This window comes from Triturus cristatus, chromosome 6, assembly GCF_964204655.1.
Source record: "Triturus cristatus chromosome 6, aTriCri1.1, whole genome shotgun sequence".
NCBI lineage: Eukaryota > Metazoa > Chordata > Amphibia > Caudata > Salamandridae > Triturus > Triturus cristatus.
In genome coordinates this window covers 412,506,284-412,533,733 of record NC_140589.1, presented here as the reverse complement: position 1 = coordinate 412,533,733, position 27,450 = coordinate 412,506,284, and the positions used below count along the sequence as shown (strand labels likewise).

Here is a 27,450-nt window from a genome sequence, read left to right as displayed (position 1 = left end):
AGCAAGATTTTTGAGGTATTTGATAATCTTTTTGTTATCGGTCTCTTCAAGTGCATCAATAAAAAAAAATCTAATTTGTCTATCCATGCAAACCATAGGTCACCAATATTTTGCTTTTGGCGGTATCAAATGATGATGGACATTTCAAGAAATAGGCAGCATTGTAACCATTTGTGGTCGGCACTGAGGGTGAAGTTCTCCCCAACACTGTCTGCCATCCGCTAGGACCTGGATCATCCGCATCATCCCTGAGGCCCTGCTGTCAGGGAAGTTGGGTGGCTCGGGGTTCTGTAGAGGTTGCCCTATGGGGCTACCAGTTTCAACGCGTGTTCGTGGGCCACTGCATTGTTTCCCATCTTGACCTCTAACTGTGGGAGACCCAGGGAGGTCTCCGCTCTACCAATTGACATATGACATATGAGTACCCCACTCCTTTGTGTCTGCACTTAGTTGGGGGGCACAGTAACTAAAAAGTACATATTGTCCCAAAAAGGAGGGCAGAGGTTCCTGCCCGCGGTTAATCTGGGATTACTATATCAAGGGTAGTAGAAGCACAAGAGCACTATGGCTTCATAGTTAGGGTACAATGTGGTAACTCATGTTCAAAATATTATTTGGTGATTTATGTAGATCTAACAGCCACAATTTCATGCTCTAATGTTTTGATGAAGGCTTTATACTGGCCAGAGTAACACGTGTTACGTTCAGGGTCCATATGATATTTTCTGATGTTTTATAGCATGTGCTTTACGTATGATAAAGCCTGTGGACTAAGGTACTTTACATACTTCAGTGATTTATGACATGTGCCCCTTAAGGGTATTTACCTAGTGAACTAACTGTGATGTTGTGCCTAATGTTTTTAAGATCTATGTATTGTTAGGATAATTGCCAAGTTGGAGAAGTGATTTATGTGATTGTTGTCTGCCGCATTGTATGCATAATACAAAGGATATTTTTATATAACCTTGTGTGGAGTATCTTTTTGGTGTGCCTAGTGTGTCACTGGTGTGTGTGTGTGTGTTGCTCAAAGACTTTTCACATTGCCTCTGAGATAAGTCTGACTGCTCTGCCAAGCTACCAAGGGGGTGAGCAGGGGTTATCTTGTGTGTGTAACTTACTCACTCTGACTAGAGTGTTGGGTTCTGCCAAACTTAGGTGCATACCCTAGCTAACCAGAAACCTCATTTCTAACAGGCAGTTTTAAATGGACACCTATAGCACACTATTTTTGAAAATAGTACAGTTTGAAGTTCATGCCTGTAGGTTTAATAAAGCCCTCCAGACCTTCACTGCAGTAACAGTGATATATCCCCTGAGCTAACATGTTTCATCCAAGGTTCTGCCGTCTGCAGAAACCAGTATACATGCCATATTAGATAGAAATCTAAGCTAGAGGTGCACCACAATCAATTTTAAAATGAAGTAAAGAAATTTCCCTTTATAAATCCAAAGTTTTGTCAATTCCTCATTATTATTTTATTTCTTAAGCGTATCAACATTACAGCAAAGACAGCCAATGTGTTTCGTCCATAACAATGGACTTCTTCACGCCCCACTCAAGCCAAGAATCATCTAAGCACCAAAAGCATGATTTCTAAGTAAAGTTCCAACTCTTTGCCAAATGTGATGTATGTAATTCCATTTAGCCATTTCTTCTATACTGCAGTGCAACGTTTCCTATGAAAATTTTCATGTGGATTCATGCTCTTGAGACACCCATTCTTCATGTTCCCCACTTGACAGATTAGAACGAAACTTTGAATGAAAGAGTCAAAGTGGATGAATTTGTTTTTGGAAAGGTTTGTGCAGATTTATAAGACTGTGCCATAGAAATAAAATACTACAAACTATAAATGAAAAAATTAATTCCACTGAAAAAAACAAAGATTATTTGGAGGTATGGTTGTGAATTAAATTCCGAAAACTGTGACATTTTTAATGTGATTTGTGTGTAAAATGAAAAAAACTATTGCAATTTCAATTTAAGAAGAAAAAACTTGATAAAAGTTGTGGGGGTCTAATTTTAAAAGATTGTCGAAAAAAATATTCACACTTTCAATCTAATTATTTTGATGCCGATACCTGGTAACATATTGATTTATACCTATTAAATAAGATTCGATAAGAAATAAGAAGAAGTTGAAATGCCAGAATTGTGAAGTAGGACACATTGCAATATTCTGCTAATTGTCACATGAACGTACTTGCACCCAAGCAAAAGGTTTAACCTCATTTAAAATAATACTATTGCTTCAAATGTGTTTTTTTTCACAGTGAAAAAGGCAATCGAGCTGAAATCAAGAGGAGTCAAAATGATGCCCAGCAAAGACAGCAACCACAAGAACTCAGTCTGTAAGTCTCACTATACATTTATGGTATTTGCCATGGGAAGAGTTTAAAAAATATGCTTTTATGTATTATTTGACTTTCCTATTTTGAAAGACAACTCACCAATTGTAACAATGCCTGTAATTAGCGACTTGCACATCAAACTTAACTTGTGTGATTCACTTATCTGTATATTGAATATACTATGAACTCTTTTCATTACATTCAGTCTTGTAATATGCCAGCCTTTATTTCCCAAAAGGAAGCACTCAGTTATAGATGCATCTCTGTTATAGATGCACGCTTATAAAGGACTGCAGCTGCTTAAAAGTAATTAATAGAGGAGACAGCAGTATTGTAAAAGCAGCTCCGTTAGTCTTACTTCTGAAATCAGCAGGCAGTGCTGCAAGCAGCCGCTCCACAGGTGAGCAGGCAGCGCTGCAGCCAGCCGCTCCACACGTGAGCAGGCAGCGGCGCTGCAGCCTGCCGCTCCACGCGTGAGCAGGCAACGACGCTGCAGCCAGACGCTCCACATGTGAGCAGGCAACGGCACTGCAGCCAGCCGCTCCACGCGTGAGCAGGCAACGGCGCCAAAGCCAGCCGCTCCATGCATGAGCAGGCATCGGCGCTGCAGCCAGCCGCTCCACGCGTGAGCAGGCAACAGCGCTAAAGCCAGCCACTCCACGCATGAGCAGGCAACGGCGCTACAGCCAGTCGCTCCACTCCTGCATTATTGATTCTTTTAGAATGGCAAGTCCATTCATTGTTTTCTAGTGTGCCAGACTTCGAGAAATACTGCTTGTCTATTTATTAACAACAGCCATCAAGGATTATTGTGCAGTGGTTCCGAATGATTGGGATGGCCTAGAAGCAGCTTTTTAGTTTTTACAGCGCTGCTTGGTCCACCCCTCACTTCCATGTCACTCAAGCCATCGCAGATGCTTGTAGAATATCAGGGGTCTGGAAGAAAAATATATCGAACAAAGCCTTACAAATGAGTCAAGCAAAATTTGAAATCACAATCTACAGTGGTGTCTCTACTGCCGAAAACTCTATGGTATTTGTAACTGTTTTTGCGATTCTGTACGCTGCCTCCATAAAATCTGCATGGGCCGTGATTCATGCCACCGGTAATCTTCATTACTCCGAGTTAGTCTTCCTCGCCACATGAGTTCCCGTCCCTCCCTCCCTCTCTGGCTATCGGCTTCATGTTTGGCTTGGTAGTTTTCAGGCTTTGGGGTTGGGCCGGCCCACCTCTTATAGTGGTCATGGGGTGTATGGGTCGGCCATATTGGAAAGGGATGGGAAGCATGGGAGGCTAACTTTTGCTCTGGAGGGTTCTGGTGTGGAGCTGAAGCTCACTTCGTTAGTCATGTGGCGAGGATGACTAACGAGGAGGTAATGCCGGGCAGCCTGCTGTGCGTCGAGGCATGTTCTAAACAGTTTGTAAAGTCTGTAAAGTTGTTTACCTGATGTAAGGAGTCGGGGTAGGCTTGGCAGCTCATGTTTCTAAAGCCTGTTCTTGGTGAGTTTACATTTTGTACAGAGAGCCCAGAGATATATGGGCTAGCAATATATAACTGATTGCTATATAGCTTATGCCACATCATATATAGCAATCAGCTTGCGCATGCAGGGGCTGCCAACGGCGCAAGAGTGTCCCCTCTATTTCAGCACTCCCGTTGCAGAAATGTAAGTCTCATTATAAAGTTGGCTAGTATTTGAGCTATAGCACTCGGACACTGCAAATCAATTTCTGAGACCATGACCTTCTATAGCTCTGCAGTTGACCAAAGTGGCTCGAGGTGCATTCTGGTTTGAAGAGATATTGCATGAAGGTTTTTTACTGAACTTCTTTTTTCCTGAAGTAGCCACGATTCCTCACCATGGAGCTACTTTTTCAGTAACCAGGGTCGTATAAAGAGGTAAAGATACCAATAGCGCAGCATTGTAAAGAGGCACCTGCACCAAGAGGTCTGAGAGACCACTGCACCCCAATTATTGCTGTATATTAGCCCCAAACCTGGGGAAGGCTGTCCCATTTTCCTTTCGTGCAATGAGGCCGCAGGCCCGACTGCTATGTCCCTACCCAGGAAGTGTTAGCTTCTCCAAATTCTCTTGCCTTGCAAAGCACTGCTCTGGTCTTTCAGTTCAGGGCAGTGCATGTTTCAGGCACCAGAATCTTCCTTCTGACATCTTTAAAAGGCAATGGAAGCTCGTGAGGATGGGTGGGAGGGATGTATAGGCGATGCCACACCACATCTGTGACAGGAGGAAGAAGCTGGAATACTGTGACAATTCAAAAATAGACGCTTTTTGAGGTCTGCAGAGAGGCAGTCATTCAATACTTTGCATGTACTGTAGAAAATAATATCCAGTGATTAACGAGACACAAGACTGCTATTTAATTGCGAATCTCAGTCTCATTAATTATAGGAACAAAAAGGGGCCAACACATGTTTCGCGATAAAGAGGTCGCTTCATCAGGGCCAATACATTGTCTGGTTAATACTTGACATCCAATTATTAAAGAATTACCACTACAAAAAAGTTTTCACAAATATAATGTGCATCCCTATAACATTGATATGCAATTCAGTTAAACTCCTGGAACAATGCCCTTACATAAGTAAATGCTGATTAGTATATAAATACAGCATGATAACCATTCCTTGTATACATTGCATAAAGTGCATGGCTAACTATTTCAAATGTGACAATTCAGTTACTTGGGGTCATCATTGCTGAGCTTTGCTGAAGTGAAGGCAATGCATTGTTGTCAAGCTGAGCAGAGCGTCGTCATCGAGCTGCGCAGGCTGTGTAACTGCTGTTATTTGTCGGCTACTGCGTCGGCGGCGATGGGTGATGCAGCAGACCTTTTCATGCAGTCCATGCAATGCATCGTTTTTAAATTAAAACAGCTGAGTACCCCACTTATGAGGCCCAGAGCTTGGACGGGGCACCCCAGACAAGGTTAGGCCTCACTGAAGATAGAGTACAGCTGTACCAGCCAAATTGTAAGAATTATATTGTGTCCCTATGTTAGAAATGGAGGTCTCTAGTTATCAATGGTTTGCACCTTTGTCCAAATAGGGACCCTTCCTTCTAATCTAGATAAAGGGGTACACTACTGAAATAACCCCTGCTCAACCCCTTGGTAGCTTGGCCCGAGCAGTCAGGCTTATCTCAGAGGCAGTGTGTAAAGCAGTTGCACAGAACCAACAGTTACACAGTGAAAACCCTACAAAAGAATACCACACCAGTTTTAGAAAAATAACCAGTAGTTATCTGTGCAAACAAGACCAAAATGATAAAAGACCAACACACAGAAATCAAAAATAGGCACTTTGCAGAAATAACTTTGAAATGCAGTTCCTTGAAGTTGGTAGCTCCGTCCAGGGCTAAAGCGGTGCAGAACACAGCAGAATCCAACAGCTCCAAGGCTCTAATATCTTGGATTTGGGCAGAGAGATGTACCGTGGAATAGTTTAGTGCCAATCACGCAGGAAGTGATATTAAAATGAGTAAGGTTGCCCTTGGGAACCTTTTCCCTATTGGTTAGGGAAAAACCACCCACAAGCTAGTGCCAGGCATAAAAGTGGCGCCCCAGCTACTGTCCTCAGAACAATGCTGGACCTGAGGAAAACAAAAGAAGGACTTCACCTGATGAACAAAAGAACGAGAACTAAGAAGTAGGACTGAGCCTGCTGTTTTACCTGTGGCGAGTAAACCCAAAGCTGGGCCGGCTCCAACTTGAACCCTGAGTAGGAGAGTTTAGTCCAAGCACCAGTTGGTTACCCTCCTGTTAACCATGAGGAACACAAAAGCTGCAATAAGCTTGCTACAAAGAAGAACCCAGGTGGCCAGTTCCAACTGGATTTACCATTGACCCTTCTGATGGCTTCCAGGAGATTGAGTCCTTACCCACCAAGTGGTGCCCAAAAGGTCCTGGACCCTTGGGAATGTTAGAGTGTACTCTATCCCTACCGAGATTACAAACTTAGACACTTAGCAACTTTTTCTGAACTTTATCACAAAAGAAAAAGAGGCTACCACGGGCTGTACTGCCATATTCCTCTATTATATTTGATTCCATCTGAAAAGATGTGTTGTCATCATGGTACCAGCAGCAAGTGGAGAGACAGATGCAGCGGGTGGTGCTGGAGGTGCTGATGACCCAGAAGAAGTCAAAGGTGTTGCAGTAACTGGATAAGTGGCAGCTGCCGATCTTCCTGCTTCAGCCTTTTCCATCTCATTCTGATGCCTTCTTTCGGTACGCACCAACCTGGTGGAATAAATTGTCTGAAGTTCGTTCCTGTGGTACAGAAGGAGTATTGCTTAATGCTCCCATGGGAAATAGCTTAGTTACATAAGTTGTATGTAACATGTTTGGAAATAAAGAGCACAGATAACACTTATGAGGGTGAGTCAGCAGTTTTACAGGTTGTAGATGTTGCCTGTAAGATACAGTATCATTTCAGATATGGAGTCCTAGTAATTAGCCACAAGAAATTCAGATATTTAGAAACAGTATTTTGCAGTTTGCTGGCTTCTGAATGAGTAGATTGTAACTAGTCTCCCGGAAAACATGGATACCAACCTGGAACCGAAAAGGGAGTCCATTAAAGCCTGCAAGATAAGGGACAGCAAAACAAGCTACAAACAGCATCGGGCTACAAAAATGAGTGGAAAGCTCTGACCTAAAGGGACTGGAGAAGGGCACAACTAAACATAGGTGAGGAACTCAAAACAGGAATGGAAGTGTGAGCCCATGCATCTGGTAGTCAAACATATGGTGACCATGTCCCTGGTAACCTAGACATGCAAAATACCCTGTAAGAGTTTACTATAAAAGTTTAGGCTGATCTTGTGTCCCAGTGGCCACTCTCCTGTCTGCAACTTTCTCCACCCATGCTTAGTTTGTTACTATATGATGCTTGTGTGTTTTCTTGTATTCAAGTACGTGTCATGTCTCCGGGCGAAGGCCAGCACTCTCCCCAGCAGCTCCGCCTGGTTCATGACCACGCCAACAGCCGAGCCCTCCACCCGTGCAGGGTTTGAGCCAGCAGCCCAGCCCTGCGCCGCAGGCTCGCTGCAGGCTCTCCTGGTTTTCCTCCCTGATCTCTGCTTGCCCACTGGTATTCTTTTTCGTTACATTTACTGTACTGTCTGCTTGTTGTGCCCCTAGTGTTGCTCTGCCCATGATACCCACTTGCCCACTGTGATTCGTTTTACTATTCCTTCTTCATTTCTATTACTGCCTGCTTATTGTGCCCTTTCTGTTGCTCTACTTCTCCCCTGTTCCCGCCGCTGCTGCCCGTGCGGCCCAGCCCCATCCCAGATGCTTCCGCCTCCCTGCCTCTGCTCCCTCCCCTTCATATGGCGACCGCTGTGGGGGAGCGTGCGTGATTCCTTGACCTACGGGCCAAGGCCAGCACTCTCCCCAGCAGTTCTGCCTCGGTGACAACCGCGCCAACAGCTGAGCCCTCCACCCGTGCAGGCTTCGAGACAGCAGCCCACCCCTGCGCCGCAGGCTCGCTGTAGGCTCTCCTGGTTTTCCCCCATGACCTCCGCTTGCCTACTGGTATTCTTTTTCGTCACATTTACTGTACTGTCTGCTTGTTGTGCCCCTAGTGTTGCTCTGGGTATAAAGATAGAATATCGACGGGAAAATATCGACTAGCATTAATATCGTGGTAAGAATATCGACTGTGAAAAATATCGTAATAGAAAATATCTTTTTAAAAAATATCGTTTTGTGAGAATGACAAAAATATCGTCATAAAAAAATATCGATGAACAGAATATCGTTGATCAAAATGTCGTTTCATATAATATCGACAGAAAAATATAAGTTGTTATAAAATTTATAAAAAAATATGTATTATGTTTTTAAAAAACTTACAAAACTCCTACTAGTAATAATATGTGTAAAAAAATATTTTCTACAAAAGAATTGTTAAAATTTTAGTAGCGGGTTATTGGTATTATAGGGGATAAGGGTGGGTAGTAATTTAAAATTTGGTTTTTAAAAAATTTATAAAATATAAACAAATTAGAAAATATTTAAGAAATCCAAATTTTAATTTGAAATTTCGAATTCTTCACGAAATTAAATTTGGAATTAAATTTTATAATTTCAAAGAAAAATTTTAGGAGCGGGTTTTTGGTATTATAGGGGATTAGGGTGGGTAGTAATTTAAAAATGTAGTGTTTAAAAATTGTATAAAATATTAATAAATTAGAAATTTATAATGAAATCAAATTTTAACCTCGAAATTTAAAATTTTACACGAAATTTATTTTTTAATATTAATAAAAAATATTACATTAATATTGAAGAAGCGTTATTTTGGTATTATAGGGGAATAGGGTCTAAAAAATAAAATAATTTAGATAGAAAAATTTATATTGTTTACTAACCTGCACATTTCCTGACTTATGTTGGATTGGAGTTAGAATAGTAAATTATTATAAAATATAAACACATTAGAAAATAATTAAGAAATTTAAAATTTAATTTTAAATTTCTAATTGTTTACAAATTTAAATTTGTAATTAAATTTAAAAATTTCAAATAAAAATTTTAGGAGCGGGTTTTTGGTATTATAGGGGATTAGGGTGGGTAGTAATTTAAAAATGTAGTCTTTAAAAATTGTATAAAATATTAATAAATTAGAAATGTATCATGAAATCAAAATTTAACATCGAAATTAAAATTTTTACACGAAATGTATTTTTTAATATTAATAAAAAATATTAAATTAATATTGAAGAAGCGTTATTTTGGTATTATAGGGGAATAGGGTCTAAAAAATAATTTAGATAGAAAAATTTATTTTGTTTACTAACCTGCACATTTCCTGACTTATGTTGGATTGGAGTTAGAATAGTAATTTATTATAGTTTACTATCCAGCACTTTCCCTGAGTTATGTTATGTTTGGAGTTAGAATAGTAATTTATTATGGTTTACTATCCAGCAAGTAATTTATTATGGTTTACTATCCAGCACTTTCCCTGACTTATGTTGGATTGGAGTTAGAATAGTAATTTATTATGGTTTACTATCCAGCACTTTCCCTGAGTTATGTTATGTTTGGAGTTAGAATAGTAATTTATTATGGTTTACTATCCAGCACTTTCCCTGACTTATGTTGGATTCGAGTTAGAATAGTAATTTGTTATGGTTTACTATCCAGCACTTTCCCTGAGTTATGTTATGTTTGGAGTTAGAATAGTAATTTATTATGGTTTACTATCCAGCAGTTTCCATGACTTATGTTGGATTGGAGTTAGAATAGTCATTTATTATGGTTTACTATCCAGCACTCTCCCTGACTTATGTTATGGTTTACTATCCAGCACTTTCCCTGACTTATGTTATGTTTGGAGTTAGAATAGTAATTTATTATGGTTTACTATCCAGCACTTTCCCTGACTTATGTTGGATTGGAGTTAGAATAGTAATTTATTATGGTTTACTATCCAGCACTTTCCCTGACTTATGTTGGATTGGAGTTAGAATAGTAATTTATTATGGTTTACTATCCAGCACTTTCCCTGACTTATGTTATGTTTGGAGTTAGAATAGTAATTTATTATGGTTTACTATCCAGCACTTTCCCTGACTTATGTTGGATTGGAGTTAGAATAGTAATTTATTATGGTTTACTATCCAGAACTTTCCCTGACTTATGTTGGATTGGAGTTAGATTAGTAATTTATTATGGTTTACTATCCAGCACTTTCCCTGAGTTATGTTATGTTTGGAGTTAGAATAGTAATTTATTCTGGTTTACTATCCAGCACTTTCCCTGACTTATGTTGGATTGGAGTTAGAATAGTAATTTATTATGGTTTACTATCCAGAACTTTCCCTGAGTTTACAATTTATTTTTGATCAAAAGGGTATTTAGTCCTCTGGAACGCGTAGACCCTCAGTTTGAGTCGTCACATACTGTAACTACATATTCTGTGGGAAAGTTATGTCAATCCTGGCTGCGAAATTCCACCTTAGCATCTGTCAAAGTTCATTTATCGAAGTTACATGACAAAATAGATTTGAATTATTTTGTTAAAGGTCCTGTGGGTGGCAGAACCAAAAGGTGGGCGTATGCTATTTACAACGAAGTGTGGAAATTTTCGCAAATTGAGGCGGCTTCAAGATTGAGAGCTATTGACCAAGCAAACATGGAAAAGGTTTTAGCCGTTATAGATAACAGCATTAGCACTCTCTCTTCCAGAATTTATACATTAGATAATATTGTTTCGTCAGTTGTTGATATTGTGCATGATGATATGTCTGTGTTATATAATGGTCAAAACCAGTTGCGTTCTGTTATGCAGTTTGCATGGACATTGCAGACGTTAAAGGCAGGGAGGGTCCCTTGGGACTATGTGAGCACTACATCGTTATTCATTACTTTTAACATTACTGATAAGCAGCTATTTATGTCCATGAAAGATGCTACATATTCATTATTACATATTGAAAAATTAGAACCGTTACCTTTCTCTGTGGCGGAAATCAATTCAGTCACGTGGCTTATACACGGGTTGATAACTCTACCGTTCGCACTTCTTAAGTTTACGTCTTGTATGAAACATTATGCTCTGGGTAGATATGAACAGCTGGCCACCGCTTTCATACATGAGGTTTGGTCCCTCCCCTTTACGTATAGATGTACTAGGGATGGAACTGAGGTTTATCTGAAGGGTGAGGAATGTACCACGACACCAGATCATTCCTTGGTATGTAGGCACATTCAATTACACGGTGCATGCAATGTACAAGCCCCGATTTTGGCCTGCGTCCTACGAGGTGTCCCAGTGCCTGTGATTACGCCTTCTTTGACGCTGCTTGCAAACAGTAGTTATTTAATTTTGAATAATGAAGCTTGCTGCGGGATGTTAGTGGGAATCCCATATATAGTAACTGTATCGCAGAGGGTTGTCTGCTGCAATAATGTTCTCTTTTCACCCCCGCACGGGCGGCTGGATGTTTCCATCTGGCCTTCGATTCCAACCTTGAAAGCAGAGTTCAACAAGTTGAGCAGAATAAGAGCTGTATTGTCCCAAAAAGAGGTGTCATTGACTTCCTCTCGTGAAACATTTGTCCTTCACGTTGCTAATACGCGCACTGAGGTACAGGCGGTTTTGAATACTGACCTCCCCCTACATTTCGGAGCTTTGATCCTAACTATTTTCAATGCCTCGTCCACGACCGGCCTGGCTCATTTTTTTAAACTTGTAGGCTCAGGCCTCGTGACCTCTTTCCAAACTATTTTTGGTGTGATTCCGGCATTTTTTCATTCGATTTTCTCGAGCATCTTTGGAGGTGTTCCGCTGCTTCTGGCGCTGGTGGCAGGTGTGCTGCTTTTACTTTTCATACTACGGAATGGCTGCTATTTCTGTGCCACACGAGCACCTGTCCCGTCTGCATCTTCTTCGTGATAGGATGCTTGACTTTTATGGTACTCTGCCATTGGCGACTTTAAGCCTGGCATATGGATTATCCTTCAGGTATTCCTACTTCACCTGCGTGCAACCTGTATTTCACTGCCTGGATTGTCCCTTTGAATGGCCTCTGGATTTGTGCTTGACCAACACGGTGTCTACGGTGCCGGATTTCGATCGACTGATGAGGCCCTTAGTGTCTCACGAGTTGGCCTGTTCTGTGTGTCCGGATTATGGCTTGTGGTGCGGCGCATGGTATCCTGGGTAATTGAGACATATCAACGGCTGCCTACGACTTCTTGGCTATGAGCTATTTAGAGGAACATTCCGGTTGCCCTCTGATTGTGCTAGAGGCTCCGATGGTTGAAGAACACGTATGTTCCTTTTCTTTAATTAATTGGATGGCTGAGACTTTTAGTGGCCCTGCAAACGATTTTTTGTTGGAAGCAGTTGCCACGTATGCTGCCTATACATTCATGGATTAACTGAACTATCCTCCTTTGCGCCTGTGCTACTGGACAGCAACCTAGCGCAGCATTCATTTTTTTTTTCTAATCATTGTGTTACTTATAGTATTTGGATGATAGTAGTTGTTAATATATGAAGTAAATTGTACATTTACTTAGCAAGTTTAAATAATTTTTGTCAGCTATCTAAGTAGACATGGATAAGGTAGTTAATAAATGTTTTTACATGTAAGTTTCTGGTCGTTGTTGATAAGTTCAACATGTTCTTTTTTCACTCTAAAGAAGAACACTTTTTAATTTAGGGAGTTTATCTACTTTATGCTAAGTTCGAATGAAAAAAGCAATGGGATTTTACTTACTTCAAGTGTAGTATGACGTTTTGTAGTTGTAGTCGTAGGTTTGTATTTTCTTCTCTCAGCAAGGTAACCGTTTTTCTCCAAGTTTGGCCCAAAAATGGTAAATTACGTTAAGTGTATAATTGTTTTTATATTAGTGAGTTAATTAATGGTAGCTTTTGATTGGTTCAATTAGTGAAATTTCAAAATCATTGGTCGAGAACGTTATTTTGAATTAGAAAACCGTTAAATAATTATATGTGTGAATAGTTTTGTAAAGTAAAATAGTTAAAAAAAGTGTGTAAAATAAAAGAATAGTGCATATCGAGTTGGTAATAAAAAGACGATATTTTTTGTATATTTCTATAAGCAGATAGGTCGTCGATGTTAGTGTAGTCGATATATATGTCTAAGGTCATGTTATTTAAAATAAAGTCGATCATGTAGTAGTCGATATTTATGTTGTCGATATTAGTGTGAACGATATTAGGGTTGTCGATAAAAAAAAATCGATATTTGTGTGAATCCTTGTTTAAGTATAGGATGACGATATTAATGTAAGCGATATTTTAGTGACGATATTTATTTCTGACGATATTTATGTTAACGATATTCCATCATGGAACAGTTGCTCTGACCCTGATAGCTGCTTGTCCACTGTGATTCGTTTTACTATTCCTTCTTCATTTCCATTACTGCCTGCTTATTGTGCTCTTGCTGTTGCTCTACTTCTCCCCTATTCCCGCTGCTGCTGCCCCTGTGGTCCCGCCCCCGTCCCAGCCGCTCCCACCTCCCTGCCTCTGCTCCTGCTCCCTTCCCCTTCATGTGGTGACCACTGCGGGGGAGCGCGCGTGATTCCTTGACCGCCGGGCCAAGGCCAGCACTCTCCCCAGCAGCTCCACCTGGTTGACAACCACGCCAACAGCAGAGCCCTCCACTCGTGCAGGGTTCGAGCCAGCAGCCCGCCTCTGCACTGCAGGCTCGCTGTAGGCTCTCCTGGTTTTCCCCCAGATCTCCACTTACCTACTGGTATTCTTTTTCGTTATATTTACTGTACTGTCTGCTTGTTGTGCTCCTAGTGTCGCTCTGCCCCTGATAGCCGCTTCCCCACTGTGATTCGTTTTACTATTCCTTCTTCATTTCTATTACTGCCTGCTTATTGGGCCCTTGCTGTTGCTCTACTTCTCCCCTGTTTCCACCGCTGCTGCCCCTGCGGCCCGCCCCCGTCCCAGCTGCTCCCACCTCTCTGCCTCTGCTTCTGCTCCCCTCCCCTTCATATGGCAACCGCACACAGTGGGCGTGCTGCTGGCGCGCCTAAGGTAGGCCCGTCTGCACCTGTCCACCAGAGCCACGACACCCGACACTGCTACGATTCCAACTTCCTCCACAATCTCAACGCCGGACGATCATCCAACTGCTTCCAGGCCACCCCGATGCTCACCCACGGACCCTTCACCTGCCAAAGCTGCAGCTTCACCAGCTGCCGAACACCTTCACGCCCTACCCCACCTGCCAGAGCAGAACACAACCACCTCAGATGCATTCTACTCAACACCCGCTCCGTCCACAAGCACGCCACCGAACTCTAGGACCTACTCGCCTCCCCGGACGTCGCCTTCCTAACAGAGACCTGGATGAACCCCTCCTCACCACCCGACATTTCCATAGCCTTATCAGATGTCTACAAGATCACCAGAAGGGACCGCACTAACAGACCAGGAGGAGAAATCACCATTGTCTACAGAAACACCCTCAGAGTCTCGACGTGCACAGCAGACACCTCCAGCACCGCTGAACCCCTGCACTTCCAGATCCACACAGAACCCAAAACCACCCTCAGAGGGACACTCGTATACAGACCCCCCGGACTCTGGCCACAGTTCATCAACGCCATCGCCGACATCATCAGCACGCATGCTCTTGATTCCACAGACTACATCCTTCTCGGAGACCTGAATTTCCACCTTGAGAACGCCGACCACAGCAACACTGCCGCTCTGCTCGATAACCTTGCCACCCTCGGACTCGAACAGCTCGTCTCGACCCCCACCCACACCGCCGGACACACGCTCGACCTCATCCTCTCCACCAGCAACCATGTCTCCTTCTGCCACACCACTGAACTCCACTGGACCGACCATCGCTGCATCCACTTCACCTTCAAGAAACCCACCTCGCACCACCACCCACAACAGATCCCCTACCGCAGATGAAACAAGATTACCAAAGACCAGCTCATCACCACACTCGCCCGAGACTCACCAACAGACAACACAGACACGGACACAGCCACCCGCAGCAACCTCAAGCAATGGATCGATGACTGCGCCAACACCCTAATCAAAAAGCCCTCAAACAGACGCACCGACAGTAAGGCCAGCTGGTTTACCACCGACCTCCAGGAATCCAAGCGGACCTGCCGAAAACTTGAGAAGAAGTGGTGCCATGAACGGACCCTGGACAACCACGCTGCCCTAAAGGACGCCAACCGCAAGCACCGCCAACTCATTCGAGCCACCAAAAGGACGTCCTTCAAGGAACGCATAGACAACAACGCACACAACAGCAAAGAGCTCTTCAACATCGTGAAGGAACTCTCCAACCCTAGCTCGAGCTCCAACAACATCCTGCCATCGCAAGACCTTTGCGACTCCTTAGCCACCTTCTTTCACTGCAAGATTGCTGACATCCATGACAGCTTCAACGCCCAGACCCTCCCTACAGCCGCCGACACTGCCGACTCACCACCCCCTAGTCTCACCAACCGCCTGCTCTCCTGGACCCACATCAACGATGACAACAACATCAAGACCATGAACACCATCCACTCCGGCTCACACTCTGCCCACTGCCCTCACCACATCTTCAACAAAGCAAACCGCATCATCGCACCCCAACTCCGAAAGATCATCAACAGCTCCTTTGAGACCGCCACCTTCCCTGAAAGCTGGAAGCATGCCAAAATCAACGTCCTACTCAAAAAACCCACAGCAGATGCAAAGGACCTCAAGAATTTCCAGCCCATCTCCCTGCTTCTGTTCCCAGCGAAAGTCATCAAAAAGATCATCAACAAGCAACTGGCTCACTTGCTCGAAGAGAACAACATCCTGGACGCGTCCCAATCTGGATTCCGCAGCAATCACAGCACCGAAACCACCCTCATCGCTGCCAACAACGACATCAGGACCCTACTGGACAATGGCGAAACCGCGGCCCTCATCTTCCTGGACCACTTGTCCGCCTTCGACACCGTCTGCCACCACACCCTACGCACACACCTACACGACGCAGGAATGCTTGACAAAGCTCTGGACTGGACCACCTCCTTCCTCACCGACAGAACCCAGAGGGTTCGCCTCCCCCTTTCCGTTCTGAAGCCACCAAGATCATCTGCGGCATGCCCCAAGGATCATCCCTCAGCCCCACCCTTTTCAACATCTACATGCCAACATGGTCTGCTTGCACAACCTCAACATTGTCTCTTACAACGACGACACTCAGCTGATCTTCTCTCTCACCAAGAACCCCGCCACTGACAAAACCAACCTCCACGTCAGCAGCAGACTGGACTAAGGCAACGCCTTATACGCAGGAACCACGGGCAGACTCCAGAAAAGACTCCAGCGCATACAGAACACCTCTGCGCGCCTGATCCTCGACATACCCCGCCACCTCTACATCACCGCCCACTTGAAAGACCTGCACTGGCTCACAGTCAACAAAAGGATCACCTTCAAGCTCCTCCCCCATGCTCACAAAGCTCTCCACAACGCTGGACCAGAATACCTCAACAAACGTCTAACCGTTCTACACCCCTCACCGCCAGCTTTGTTCCGCCGACCTCGCCCTCACCGCCGTCCCACGCATCCACAGGACCTCCACTGGCAGCGGATCCTTCTCCTACCTCGCCGCCAAGACATGGAACACCCTACCTACAGAGCTGCGTCAGACCCAGGACCTGCTGACCTTCAGGAGACTCCTCAAAACCTGGCTGTTCGAGCAGGAGCTGCAGCCCCCCCCAGCACCTTGAGACCCTCACAGGTGATTAGTGCGCTTTACAAATGATCGATTGATTGACTGATTGATGTCTTACTCTTGGTAGACGCTTGCGTGTCCCAGTGTTCCTGACAATTACACAGTAGTTGGAGCACCTGCTGCAGCAGTCTCTTTGTGGTGATTTGTATTTGATGAATGCTTTCAATACACTGCTGTCCGTGCTGTACATCTTTGGAGTCTCAGGGAAGCTTGTACCAATGACACATGTGCACCAATTGTCTGAACTGTGGGCCAGTGTATGTCAAATACCGGTCATCTATGCTGGAGGAAGCTTGCACTACTACTACCTAGCTGGCAGTAGTACTGCCGGGTTGGTACACTGACAGCCTGGCTCCAAATTGAAAATGCAGCCAGGTCTGTTGGCTGTTTATTACTCATTACTGTCACTATGTTACAGGTGTAATGGATACTATCAGTAAAGAGTTTGTGCAAAATATACAGCACACTGTTTATAAGGCAATGGAATTACACAATGATCCTGAGTGTAACAAAATATCATACAGGCCTACAACATGGAGAGTACTATCTCACACCATCTTATTTGGACACAGGAGTTTAATCATACTATGGGCCATATGTAGGTAGGCTGTGTTTTGCGATTCTCTAATTGCAATTTTTAGGGAATCGCAATTAGAGAATAGCAAAACGCTATGTAGGTAGGATTAGCAATTTTGTTTGCGAATCCCACCTATTCCTTATTTGCGATTCTCTAATTGAGAATCGCAAATAAGGAATACCTTGCCATTCATTCCTATGGGCTAAAAGGCCCATAGGAATGAATAGGAAGACATTCTCAATTTGCGATTCTCAATTAGAGAATCGCAAATTGAGAATGCAATTTCAAGGGTGCAAGGGTGTCAACATGACACCCTTTTGCACCCCTGTAATGAGCATGTGTGGCTCACTGGTTAGAGTAGGCAGACCTGGAAGCAGAGGTCAGCCCGGGACCAGGGTTCAATTCCCGGCTCGGCTGGGTCTTGAGTCCATAAATTGTCCATGGACTTGATAATTCTCGCTCCAGTGCATTCTCGTTTCATGGGTTCACACTCTGCAACTCTGGGCAATAGCTTGCTTAATCTCCACAATGGCCCCTCGCGGCAGGATGCCTGGCTTTCACCTTGTGGATGCCCTGCTGGGTTATCTCACAGGGGAATACCAGGATGGGTTCCCTAAGCAAGCGCTTAGAGACCGGTTGGTGATTTGCGCTATATAAATATCTGTACATTTACATTTACATGTGGCGCACATACATGCCCTAAGGGCATGTATGTGTGCCACATGGCACTTTGAATAATGCAAAAAACTGCATTATTGAAAGAAATCGCAAATTACCATCAACCTGAAGTTGGTGGTAATTTGCGATTCATTAAGCCAAAATAGCACAACTTGGGTGCTTTCTACATTGCATTTAAGGAATCGCTATTTGGGATTCCTTGAATGCATTTGCAAAATAAGGAATCGCAAATTTTGCGATTCCTTATTTTGCATGCAGATTTGCCTTCCTACATCCCACTTAGCAAAATTGCGATCGCAAACGCCGAAATTCGGCGAATTTCGCCGTTTGCGATCGCAATTTTGCTTTCTACATATGGCCTATGTTCTTAATTTTTTAGCCCTTCAAGAATATTACTAATTCAGTGCAATGCTAGCTTTTGAACATTTTTAGGATATATGTGAAAAATTATAATCTATTTTAATAACAGATATGCGGATACCGCTTTCTGGTAATTATTGGGAGTCAGATTATGAGGTAACAAGGCAGAAACACTATATCGACTCATTTTTCTCAAACATATGCATTCCAGTGCTGGGGGAACCGTAGTTTCATTCAGTATGTATACTTGTGTTTTTACAGTGGAAGCATTCTAGTCTCATGCGGTAGGCACTGCCACCGCTGAGATTTTAAACCCTGGTTTTTACCACTAATGGAGCGACAGGATTAATGACTCCACAGATTCAGTATTGATTTTTTGTAACTCAATTAGATGGATTGATGTACATGCTGTGTTACTCAGCAGTTGCAGTCACACATGCTAATTCGCCAAGAAGAAACTGGCATCCTTTCCATGTAGAAAATCGTTATTTACTGTGCATCATGGCAGGCAATTTAAAAACAAATGCTGAACTGCAGCTGCACTCCAATAAAAGGCACATTCTATTGCTCATGTAACACTTTTTTGCTACATAGATGTTCTCTGAAGTTTCAGAAAGGACAGCTAAAAATATTCACAAGCAGAATTATCAATAATAAAGTTAATCTGATTAAAATATATTGGTAGAGTAACGGGGCTGTATGGCAATGTACCTCTCTTAGAATTGCTTACACATTCTCTACCCCTGTCTTGTTTATACAACTGTGTTGACAAACTAAGGCGGACTCGGTTCGACAAGCCACAAGCATTAGAAATTAAATTTTATTTTCATCGGAGTCCTTGGCAAGCGGTGAGTGACTGTGTATAATGATTTTTACACTTAATTTTCGCCGTGTATACTTGGTTTTGATTTGCATACGGTAGTTAGTCCTACAATGTTTAAAGGTTTGCATTTCACGAAAGACCGAGCTGCTTCTCTGCTCAGTCTCTGATGCAGGCTAAGATTTCTGATGTGAAATTCCAAAAGCAGAGTAGAAACACCCTAAATTTGGACATGACAAAACGTAGCCATCTCAATCTATATCAGATCTCACTCTAAGGCATTGTAACTGGGAAAGCACATCATATCCACTGATTGTTTCTACTAGGAAATATGGGCCAGATGATGACCATTTTTTTGTGGTCGCAGAGGGGTATTTTGCCCTTTTGCGACTGCAATAAACAGTAGCACCATGTACCAACCCTATTTTGCGAGTCGCTAATGTAATAGTAACTCGCAAACTAGAGTTAGCGACTCGCTATTAGAAAGGGGCATTCCAAGGATGTCCCTTCCTAATAGCGACTCTGAACCCTATGTAAGATTGTTTTTGACTGCATTTGAGGTCGCAAAACACTTGCGGTTTATCACCCTCTTCAAGAGGGTGGTAAGCCATTCGCAAACGGGAAGGGGTGCCCAGGGGACCTCTTCCCCTTTGTAAATGGGCGTGCCAAATTGCTTTAAGAGCAGGCAGTGGTTCCAGGGACCACTACCTTCCCCTAAAAAATGAAACAGAATCTTTTCATTTCTTAGTTTTAAAATGCAACCCGTTTTCCTTTAAGGAAAACAGGCTGCATTTAAAAAAAAAACTGCTTTATTGACAAAGTAGTCCCAGACATGGGGGTCTGCTGACCCTAGCAGGCCACCATCCCTGGGAGTGGCAGCCATTCCTAAACGGCCCGCAACTTGTGACTCGCCATTTAATGCAATTTGCGAGGCGCAAACATCAATGGTCGTACATCTGGCCCTATACCTGTTAATCTTATCATTAGCTTATCATTAGAGTGGTAGCAAAGGAATTAGAGGACTTTGACAGGCATCTACTGGATATCTGCATGACAAAGTGAGCTTGTTTCGATTTCAGCTCAGATAAAATATTTGCGTCACCCTGTACCTTCTCCAGACCTAATGACTAGTCTTGGCCTGATTCTAATCTAATTACATGCATGTCGAAACACGGGTAGGGTCCTGAAGCAGCAGTTTCTTTTGATTTTCATATTATGTGTTGTTAAATTGGGATTGGAGGACTTTGCACCCTGCCAGATAGTACACCTTTGCAAACATTATTTTCATTATCACATACCAGCACAGTCAATTTTGAAGGCTTTAGTGCAGTAGAAATAATTCCCATAAATCCTGTAGATGTTTGATCTAGACAAGCTTAGATTGCTACTTTCTTCTAAATGTGCATCTCTTTGAAACAAAAGGGGTGCAAAACTGTAGCTCTGAAAGTTAATGGATACTGATGTCCATAGCTGTGGCATCAGCATGAGCATCTCATAGTTGTACACTGCATGGAGACACCTGAACTGCACTTCATCAGGAGATTATCTATAGAAAAAAACACAATAATAAGGAAAAGTCACCAGCCTTTTAACAGGACCCTGCGTACCGTAGATCTTGTGGAGAGTATCACATAAGAGAATATCTCTATGACATTTAGTTCTCTATTGATATGATTTTTACCAAAAATAACTGCAGCGTCATAAAGCATTTCATCATTCAAATGTACATACTCAAGAATGGTATATTTAGACTGACGGTGAGACCTTTCGGTAGTGTTTAGGTGTCCCACTTTAAACAATATTGCATGTAGATGCTCCCATTCATTTTAAAGGTATCTTATCTCCTTACAAACTATGCCATGTGAATAACTGCATTAGCTATCTGATGAACGACAAAACCATTACTGGAAATTAAAAAGCTAATTGTTGTACAATCTTTCATTAGGGAAAACTGTCTGCAGCTGAAAGCACACCAAGACCATGGAGAAGTGATCTTCGTTCAGTTGCATAGATTCAAAACGTCTTACATTTTTTCCCACGAGACTTAGTGTTAGATGAGGATCAGCAACAAACTGAAGGGTAGACTACTGCAAGTGTCTCCATTCATGACTGCAAGCAAAATTGAATTCTTCTATATGAAACCTTTGAATTATGAATAAAGAAAAGGACATATTCAAAATTATTTGACATACTCAGATAGCCCTAATATGAAATCACCTAAGGTAGCACAGAAGTACAAAATTTAAAAAATCTGTTTCCTCTCAACTCCAGTGGAAATACACTAGCAGTGTGAGTTACTAAATTCAATCTTCCTTCCTTGGGGAAATGATCATTAAGATTTTTAGTATCACCTTGATCAAGTTTTCTCTGAGTTACAGATGAAAGAAAATCACACTGATCACAAAAACAAGAGAGGCAGTGGCTAAGCTACTTCTGTAATGGCTGCTCTTAAGAACCCCTGCAGGAATTTGGACTTTTTTTTTGGAATGGAAGACTTGCAGAGCTAGAAACAAAACAGATGGATGTTGGTTAACTACAGCAGAATGGTGGACACCTGGAGGGCAAATACATAGTACTGTTAACCAGTGGGATGGAGAGCTATTGGACTAAAGGTATCAACCTCTTTATGACATGGCTGCAGCATGGGTAGCTCTCACTGTGGAAGAGCCATAAAGATATTCTACAAGAGGGAAAGATCACGCTGGAAGAGGTAGTATGGAGACGGAAAGTTGGAGAGACTACAGGGATGATTTAAGCCTCCTGTGGCAACAAAAACAAAAAACAAAAGTAGGTTTTATGTGGGGTATAATGATCCTACATCCTTCCTAGTATCAAGACGTTTCAGCCTCTACTTTACAGCCAATGTGGGTCCAAGGCTTTCATCAGGACCAGAAGAAGTAGCCCCTGAAATAACACAAGTGTAATAATTGCCGTCTTTTGAACTGTCCCTGTTGTCACTGGACAAGCAACATATCAAAGATAACATGCAGTTCTATATGGCATCTACAAACATTGGTTTGTGACAGATATGAAAGCTGTTCTGATAATATACCTACACGTCGAATTAGAGAACGTCCTTAGATACTCATGGATAACCATTTGCCTGCCTAAGTCCCTCCTCAAGCCATTAAACATATTGTATTCTATTTCCCCCTCACTTTCTTTTATTACTCTTTTCGATAGTCCTCTTTCATGTATAATAGGTGGCCCATGTTGTTTAAGACAGTCACATACTAATGTGAAACTAACTGCAACCAGTCTAGAATGAAGGAAACCTACCACTTAATTGTATTCAAGTGCTTAGACGCATTATAACTGTGTCATGATATTGGAGACTATATATATATATATATATATATATATATATATATATATATATATTACCTACTGGCGATAGCCAGTAGGTAGTTATAGTTAGGACCACGTTTCCATAGGAAAACCTCAACATTCTATTTTGAATAACTTTGGCGCCGGTCGACGAATCCTCGCGAATTTCTCAAAATAGGTGGGGCGCTACGCTCCGCTCCTACCCTGAAAGTCTCGGGGGGATTCGTCAAGCGGGGGCTGAGATAAAAGGGGGGTCCCAAAACGCGTTTTTCCCATGCATTTTTCCATAGGACCTTTAGAACGAGCTACAGCCCGAATGGCTGAACAGAATTACTCAAAATTTGGCAGAGAGGTAGTCCCTAGGTCAAGGAAGTGCCTTTTGTAGGTTTGGTGTAAATCTGTTCAGTAGATTCTGAGAAAATAGCCTTTAAATCAATATATATATCTGAGCCAGCTTACGGTACGCTTACCGTACGCTTACGGTAAGCGTACGGTGGCGTGCGCGAGCGCGATTCTGATTGGCTCTTAGATCTTAGTAAACATTCGAATCGGCCGAAACCAGGAAGCGGCGGCCGCCATTTTGTCTCTCGCACTGAGAGAGATTTTTAAAATAGGAAGCCCAAAAACATGTAAAGGGGCTGTTTTGACAACTCCCTCCCACATAGTCATGTTGAGGGAGTCCCCAAACATCCCCCAAGTGCAAAAACGGTTTTATTTTTTTTTCGGCAATTTCGCGGGGTACGCTTACCGTACGCTTACGGTAAGCGTACGGTAAAAAAATAAAAATAAAAAAAACACTATCCACACTTACCCCACCCCCTGTGCTTTTGGTGGCCGAAGGCCACCAAATGTGCTGGGCTTATTACAATGGAAAAAAACACTATCCACACTTACCCCACCCCCTGTGCTTTTGGTGGCCGTAGGCCACCAAATGTACAGGGCTTATTATAAGGGAAAAAAAATTAGCATTTAAAAAACCGTACTAATTCACTGAAAAAACCATAGGTTTCACACACGTTATAGTTAGGAATTAGCATTTAAAAAACCTTGCAAATTCACTGAAAAAACCATAGGTTTCACACATGTTATAGTTAGTGGAAATTTTACTGATAAAAAACCAATGAAATTGCCCCGTTATAGTTAGCGCAGGCAACTATAACTCACGCGACCGCAATCCTCTGCTGATGACATATGTGTCTTTATGAAAAAAAAATATTTGTAATATATGTATAGCTAAAAATGTATGGAAGAAGACATGGGCAAATAAGTGTCTAAATACAGTATTAGCATCAGCAGAGGATTGTGGTCGCGTGAGTTATAGTTGCCTGCGCTAACTATAACGGGGCAATTTCATTGGTTTTTTATCAGTAAAATTTCCACTAACTATAACATGTGTGAAACCTATGGTTTTTTCAGTGAATATATATATATATATATATAATCTACTGGCGGTCGCCAGTAGATAGTTATAGTTAGGACCGTGTTTCCATAGGAAATCCGCAACATTCTATTTTGAATAACTTTGGCGCCGATTGACAAATCCTCACGAAATTTTCAAAATAGGTGGGGCGCTCTGCTCCGCTCCTATCCTGAAAGTCTCGGGGGGATTCGTAAAGCGGGGGCTGAGAAAAAGGGGGGTCCCAAAACGTGTTTTCCCCATGCATTTTTCCATAGGACCTTTAGTCCAAGCTACAGCCCAAACGGCTGAACAAAATTACTTGAAATTTGGCAGAGAGGTAGTCCTCAGGTCAGGGATGTGCCTTTTGTAGGTCTGGTGTAAATGTGTTCAGTATTTGCTGAGAAAATAGCATTTAAATCAATTTATATACCTATAAGCGCGCTCCGAGCGCGTACGGTAAGCTTACCGTACGCGCATGCTGCCGTGCGCGAGCTTAATTCTGATTGGTGGTTACATGACTGTAAAAATTCGAATCGGTCGAAATCAGGAAGTGTCGCCCGCCATTTTGTGTGTCACACACTGATAAACAAAGGTGGAGAACGTGAAAAGGGGGCAACGAAGAGAGTTGCAGACCCCCTAACGTTTGTCAGGGGGTCCAAGAAGGTCCCAAAAGTATGAAAAATACATTTAAATTTATTTTTAAAAAATCGCGGGGTGCGCGTACGGTAAGCTTACCGTACGCGCACGGCAGAAAAAAAACAATTAAAAAAATAGAAGTAAAAATCAAATTTAAGTGTTTAGATATTAGGGGGCTCTAAAAAGAGCCGTTGTGTTTATGAAGTGTTTTTTTTGTGGTACCTACAAGTAAGTACCGATGCAGAGTCTAAAGTTCAAGAGGAAGACTCTGTTGCCTTCATCACTGAAATGTACACGGTCTCCTATATAAATGTCTTGCATGTTGTTGTGGTATATAGAACCCATACCATAGTCTCTGAGGAAAGCAGAAATAGATTTGTTGACGTGCTTTCTTGCTTTGTCAATCTGCGGACAAAATTGGTTGGACCAGTTCCACTTTTGCCTTTGGCATATATTAGAATATACAAAGGCAGTTTGTGGAAAAAGTGACATCAATTGCACAAAGGTGTCCTTAATAAGCATTTCCAGACCTACCCCAGTTAAAGTGCCTAGGTCATTTCCACCACAGTGCACAATAATAAGGTTAGGCTGTGGGAGATGTAGAAAGGTTTTCACCAAAGGCATTAATTGGTGCCACTTTAACCCTCTCTGACCAATCCATTTAATGTCTACATTTGGCAAAGCAAGGTCTCTCACCAGACCTCTTTTTTCTGCATATTTTTCACTCCAGAAGACATAGCTGTGACCTACAATCCACACTGTGAACATCTTTCAAGGAGATCTGGATGCACTCAGGAGGTGTGTTTCAGTAGAATGGCAATATGAAATGAAAGACAGTTGTAAAATGGAGGCATACATATTTTTTTTAAATAAAAAGAACTCATTGGCTGATTCAAATCATTTTACAGTTAAAACTAGGCTGTATGTGTACATTTTTAGAAGCATGTTTTGTATTGGTTCAGAAAATTGTGTTCCCACAGAAGATTAATTTGGATTTGCTGTTAGGTTTGACAGGTGAAGCACTCTTGCTCTTTGGAATAGAAACATTGTGTGCTGAACTTCTGACCTCTCTGCTCACACCAGTGTTCCATGAGCTGTTGCTATGGTAGCAGGCAGAAGTCAAGTTGGGGGAAGGGTTCATTTGGAAAAGGGTTGAAGTTTTCAAGCAATAGAAATGTGTGATTTCATTTGAAAAAATGTGGGAAGCACTGAGATTTGTAATTAACATGTATATGTGTGAAAAAAGAGAGGGAAACATTGCCATTTACTGGTTCTGGAGAGAGGAGAGAGGTGTAGAGCTCTGATATTCTGACTCTGATAGTCTGCTGTTTGAGTGCCACATTTCTTTCTCAACTAACTAATTTGAAAGGTGAGATATGAGTTTGAGAGAGGATGTATGTGGTGATTTTTGATAAAAATATTAGAATTGTGATTCTTCTTTTGTATTCTAAAATGTATTATTAAATATTAATACTTTTTTCTTTTTTTTCAGATTGAGAAAGAACATTTAGGAAACAATAAACCTTTTTTCTAGCAATTTAAATAAACCATTTATTAATAAATACGTTATTTTGTTGGTCAGGTAAGTGTGAAATTTCTGTATTTATCACACATTTAGTTTCATGCTCCCTTTTTTTCACTTCTCCTCTCTCTGCTTTTCTCATTTCTGTTGTACTCCCTCAAGGACCTTGTAGGGTAAAAAAAAGAAAATTTTGTTTAAAAAAAAAAAAAAAAATGCGCGTACGCGCACGGTAAAAAAAAAATAAATAAATTTTTTAAAAAAAAGTTGTGAGGTAAGGTTGGCTCTTAAAAGAGCCGTTGTGTTAATACAGAGACAGAGGAAAGACAGAATAGGAATATTAACAAGGACCACAGATGTGCTGGTCTATCTTATTGTTTATTAGGGAAACACTGGTCTCCCCATGAACAATTAGACCATAACATCTGGTGCACCTCATTTGTACCCTCTGAAATCGAGGGTTCGTTTCCAGAGGAGCAGAAGAGGGTGATGCTCCCACCGCAGAGGAAGGGCTCGGCTGAGCTGCCGAAGATGTACTCGGCTGAGCTTCTGCGGGTGTGCTCGGGTGACTGACTGAAGGGTTTGCTTCAGAATGTCGAGCAAAAGTCCTGGGATGTACATCCCTAATGTGTCTCACCATAGTGTGATTACCAAAGGAATACTTCTTCCTTCGGTTACCTCTAGATAAGACACGCTCACAAAGTAAGCAGGTGACTAATGGAGCATTTACCTTTTTCTGCCCCTCTGGAAAAGTGAAATACTCCCAAACAAAAGAATTCTTTTGTTTCCTCCTTCTCTGTCTAATAATGCTGCTGCCCTGCTCACTCTCAGAAGAAGTCTGCTGCTCTGCCATTGTATCCCAAAGACAATTCAGCTCCTTCTCCTAGAGAATCACAAGCAGTAATGAGGGGAATGGGTGTGGTGTAGGAAGATTCTGGAACTGAAAGTAGTTTAAACCAATCAAAAGTGTTGTTTCTTGATCACATGACCAACCGTACGCGCACGTTAAGCTTACCGAGCGTGTAAAAGTACGCATGCGCGTACGAAAGACACGCGCACGCGCGCATGCGCATTACAGGCACGCTCGTACACTTCCGCGTAACGTGCGCGCGCGCGTGTGCGTGTAAAGCATGCGTTTACACGTCGCGTAGGAAGTACGGACGCCTACGCAAATTGCGTAAGCATGCGCACACAGAGTATAAATATTACGTACGCTCACCGTACATAAAGCGAACCGTGGGCTTACGGTAAGCTTACCGTACGCGCACGGTAAAAAAAAATTCTTTAAAAAAAAAAGGTTTGTTGAAGATATTAACTATGTTATACAACTATATCTAACCATTTATTTAAAAAAGGTGAATCTTTATAAATTGAAGAATGCATTAAAACCATGAATATATACATAGGTAGATTAGTGTTTAAAGGAAAAAAGAAAAAGAAAAAAAATGATGTAAAAAAACAAACAAATTCAATGAAAAAACCATAGGTTTCACACACATTATAGTTAG

The 27,450-nt window shown here is 42.2% G+C and overlaps 1 protein-coding gene across 1 annotated transcript in view; it reads left to right on the top strand.

The window, feature by feature from the left end:
• The first annotated feature begins 2,296 nt into the window (after window positions 1–2,296).
• The window catches only part of CSMD1 (CUB and Sushi multiple domains 1), a 2,626,220-nt gene continuing 2,601,066 nt past the window's right edge, over window positions 2,297–27,450 (top strand). The window contains exon 1 of the mRNA XM_085610820.1: window positions 2,297–2,355. Within this exon, the coding sequence (XP_085466946.1) occupies window positions 2,316–2,355 (40 nt within the window). The 5' untranslated portion in view covers window positions 2,297–2,315. The remainder of the gene's footprint in view (window positions 2,356–27,450) is intronic.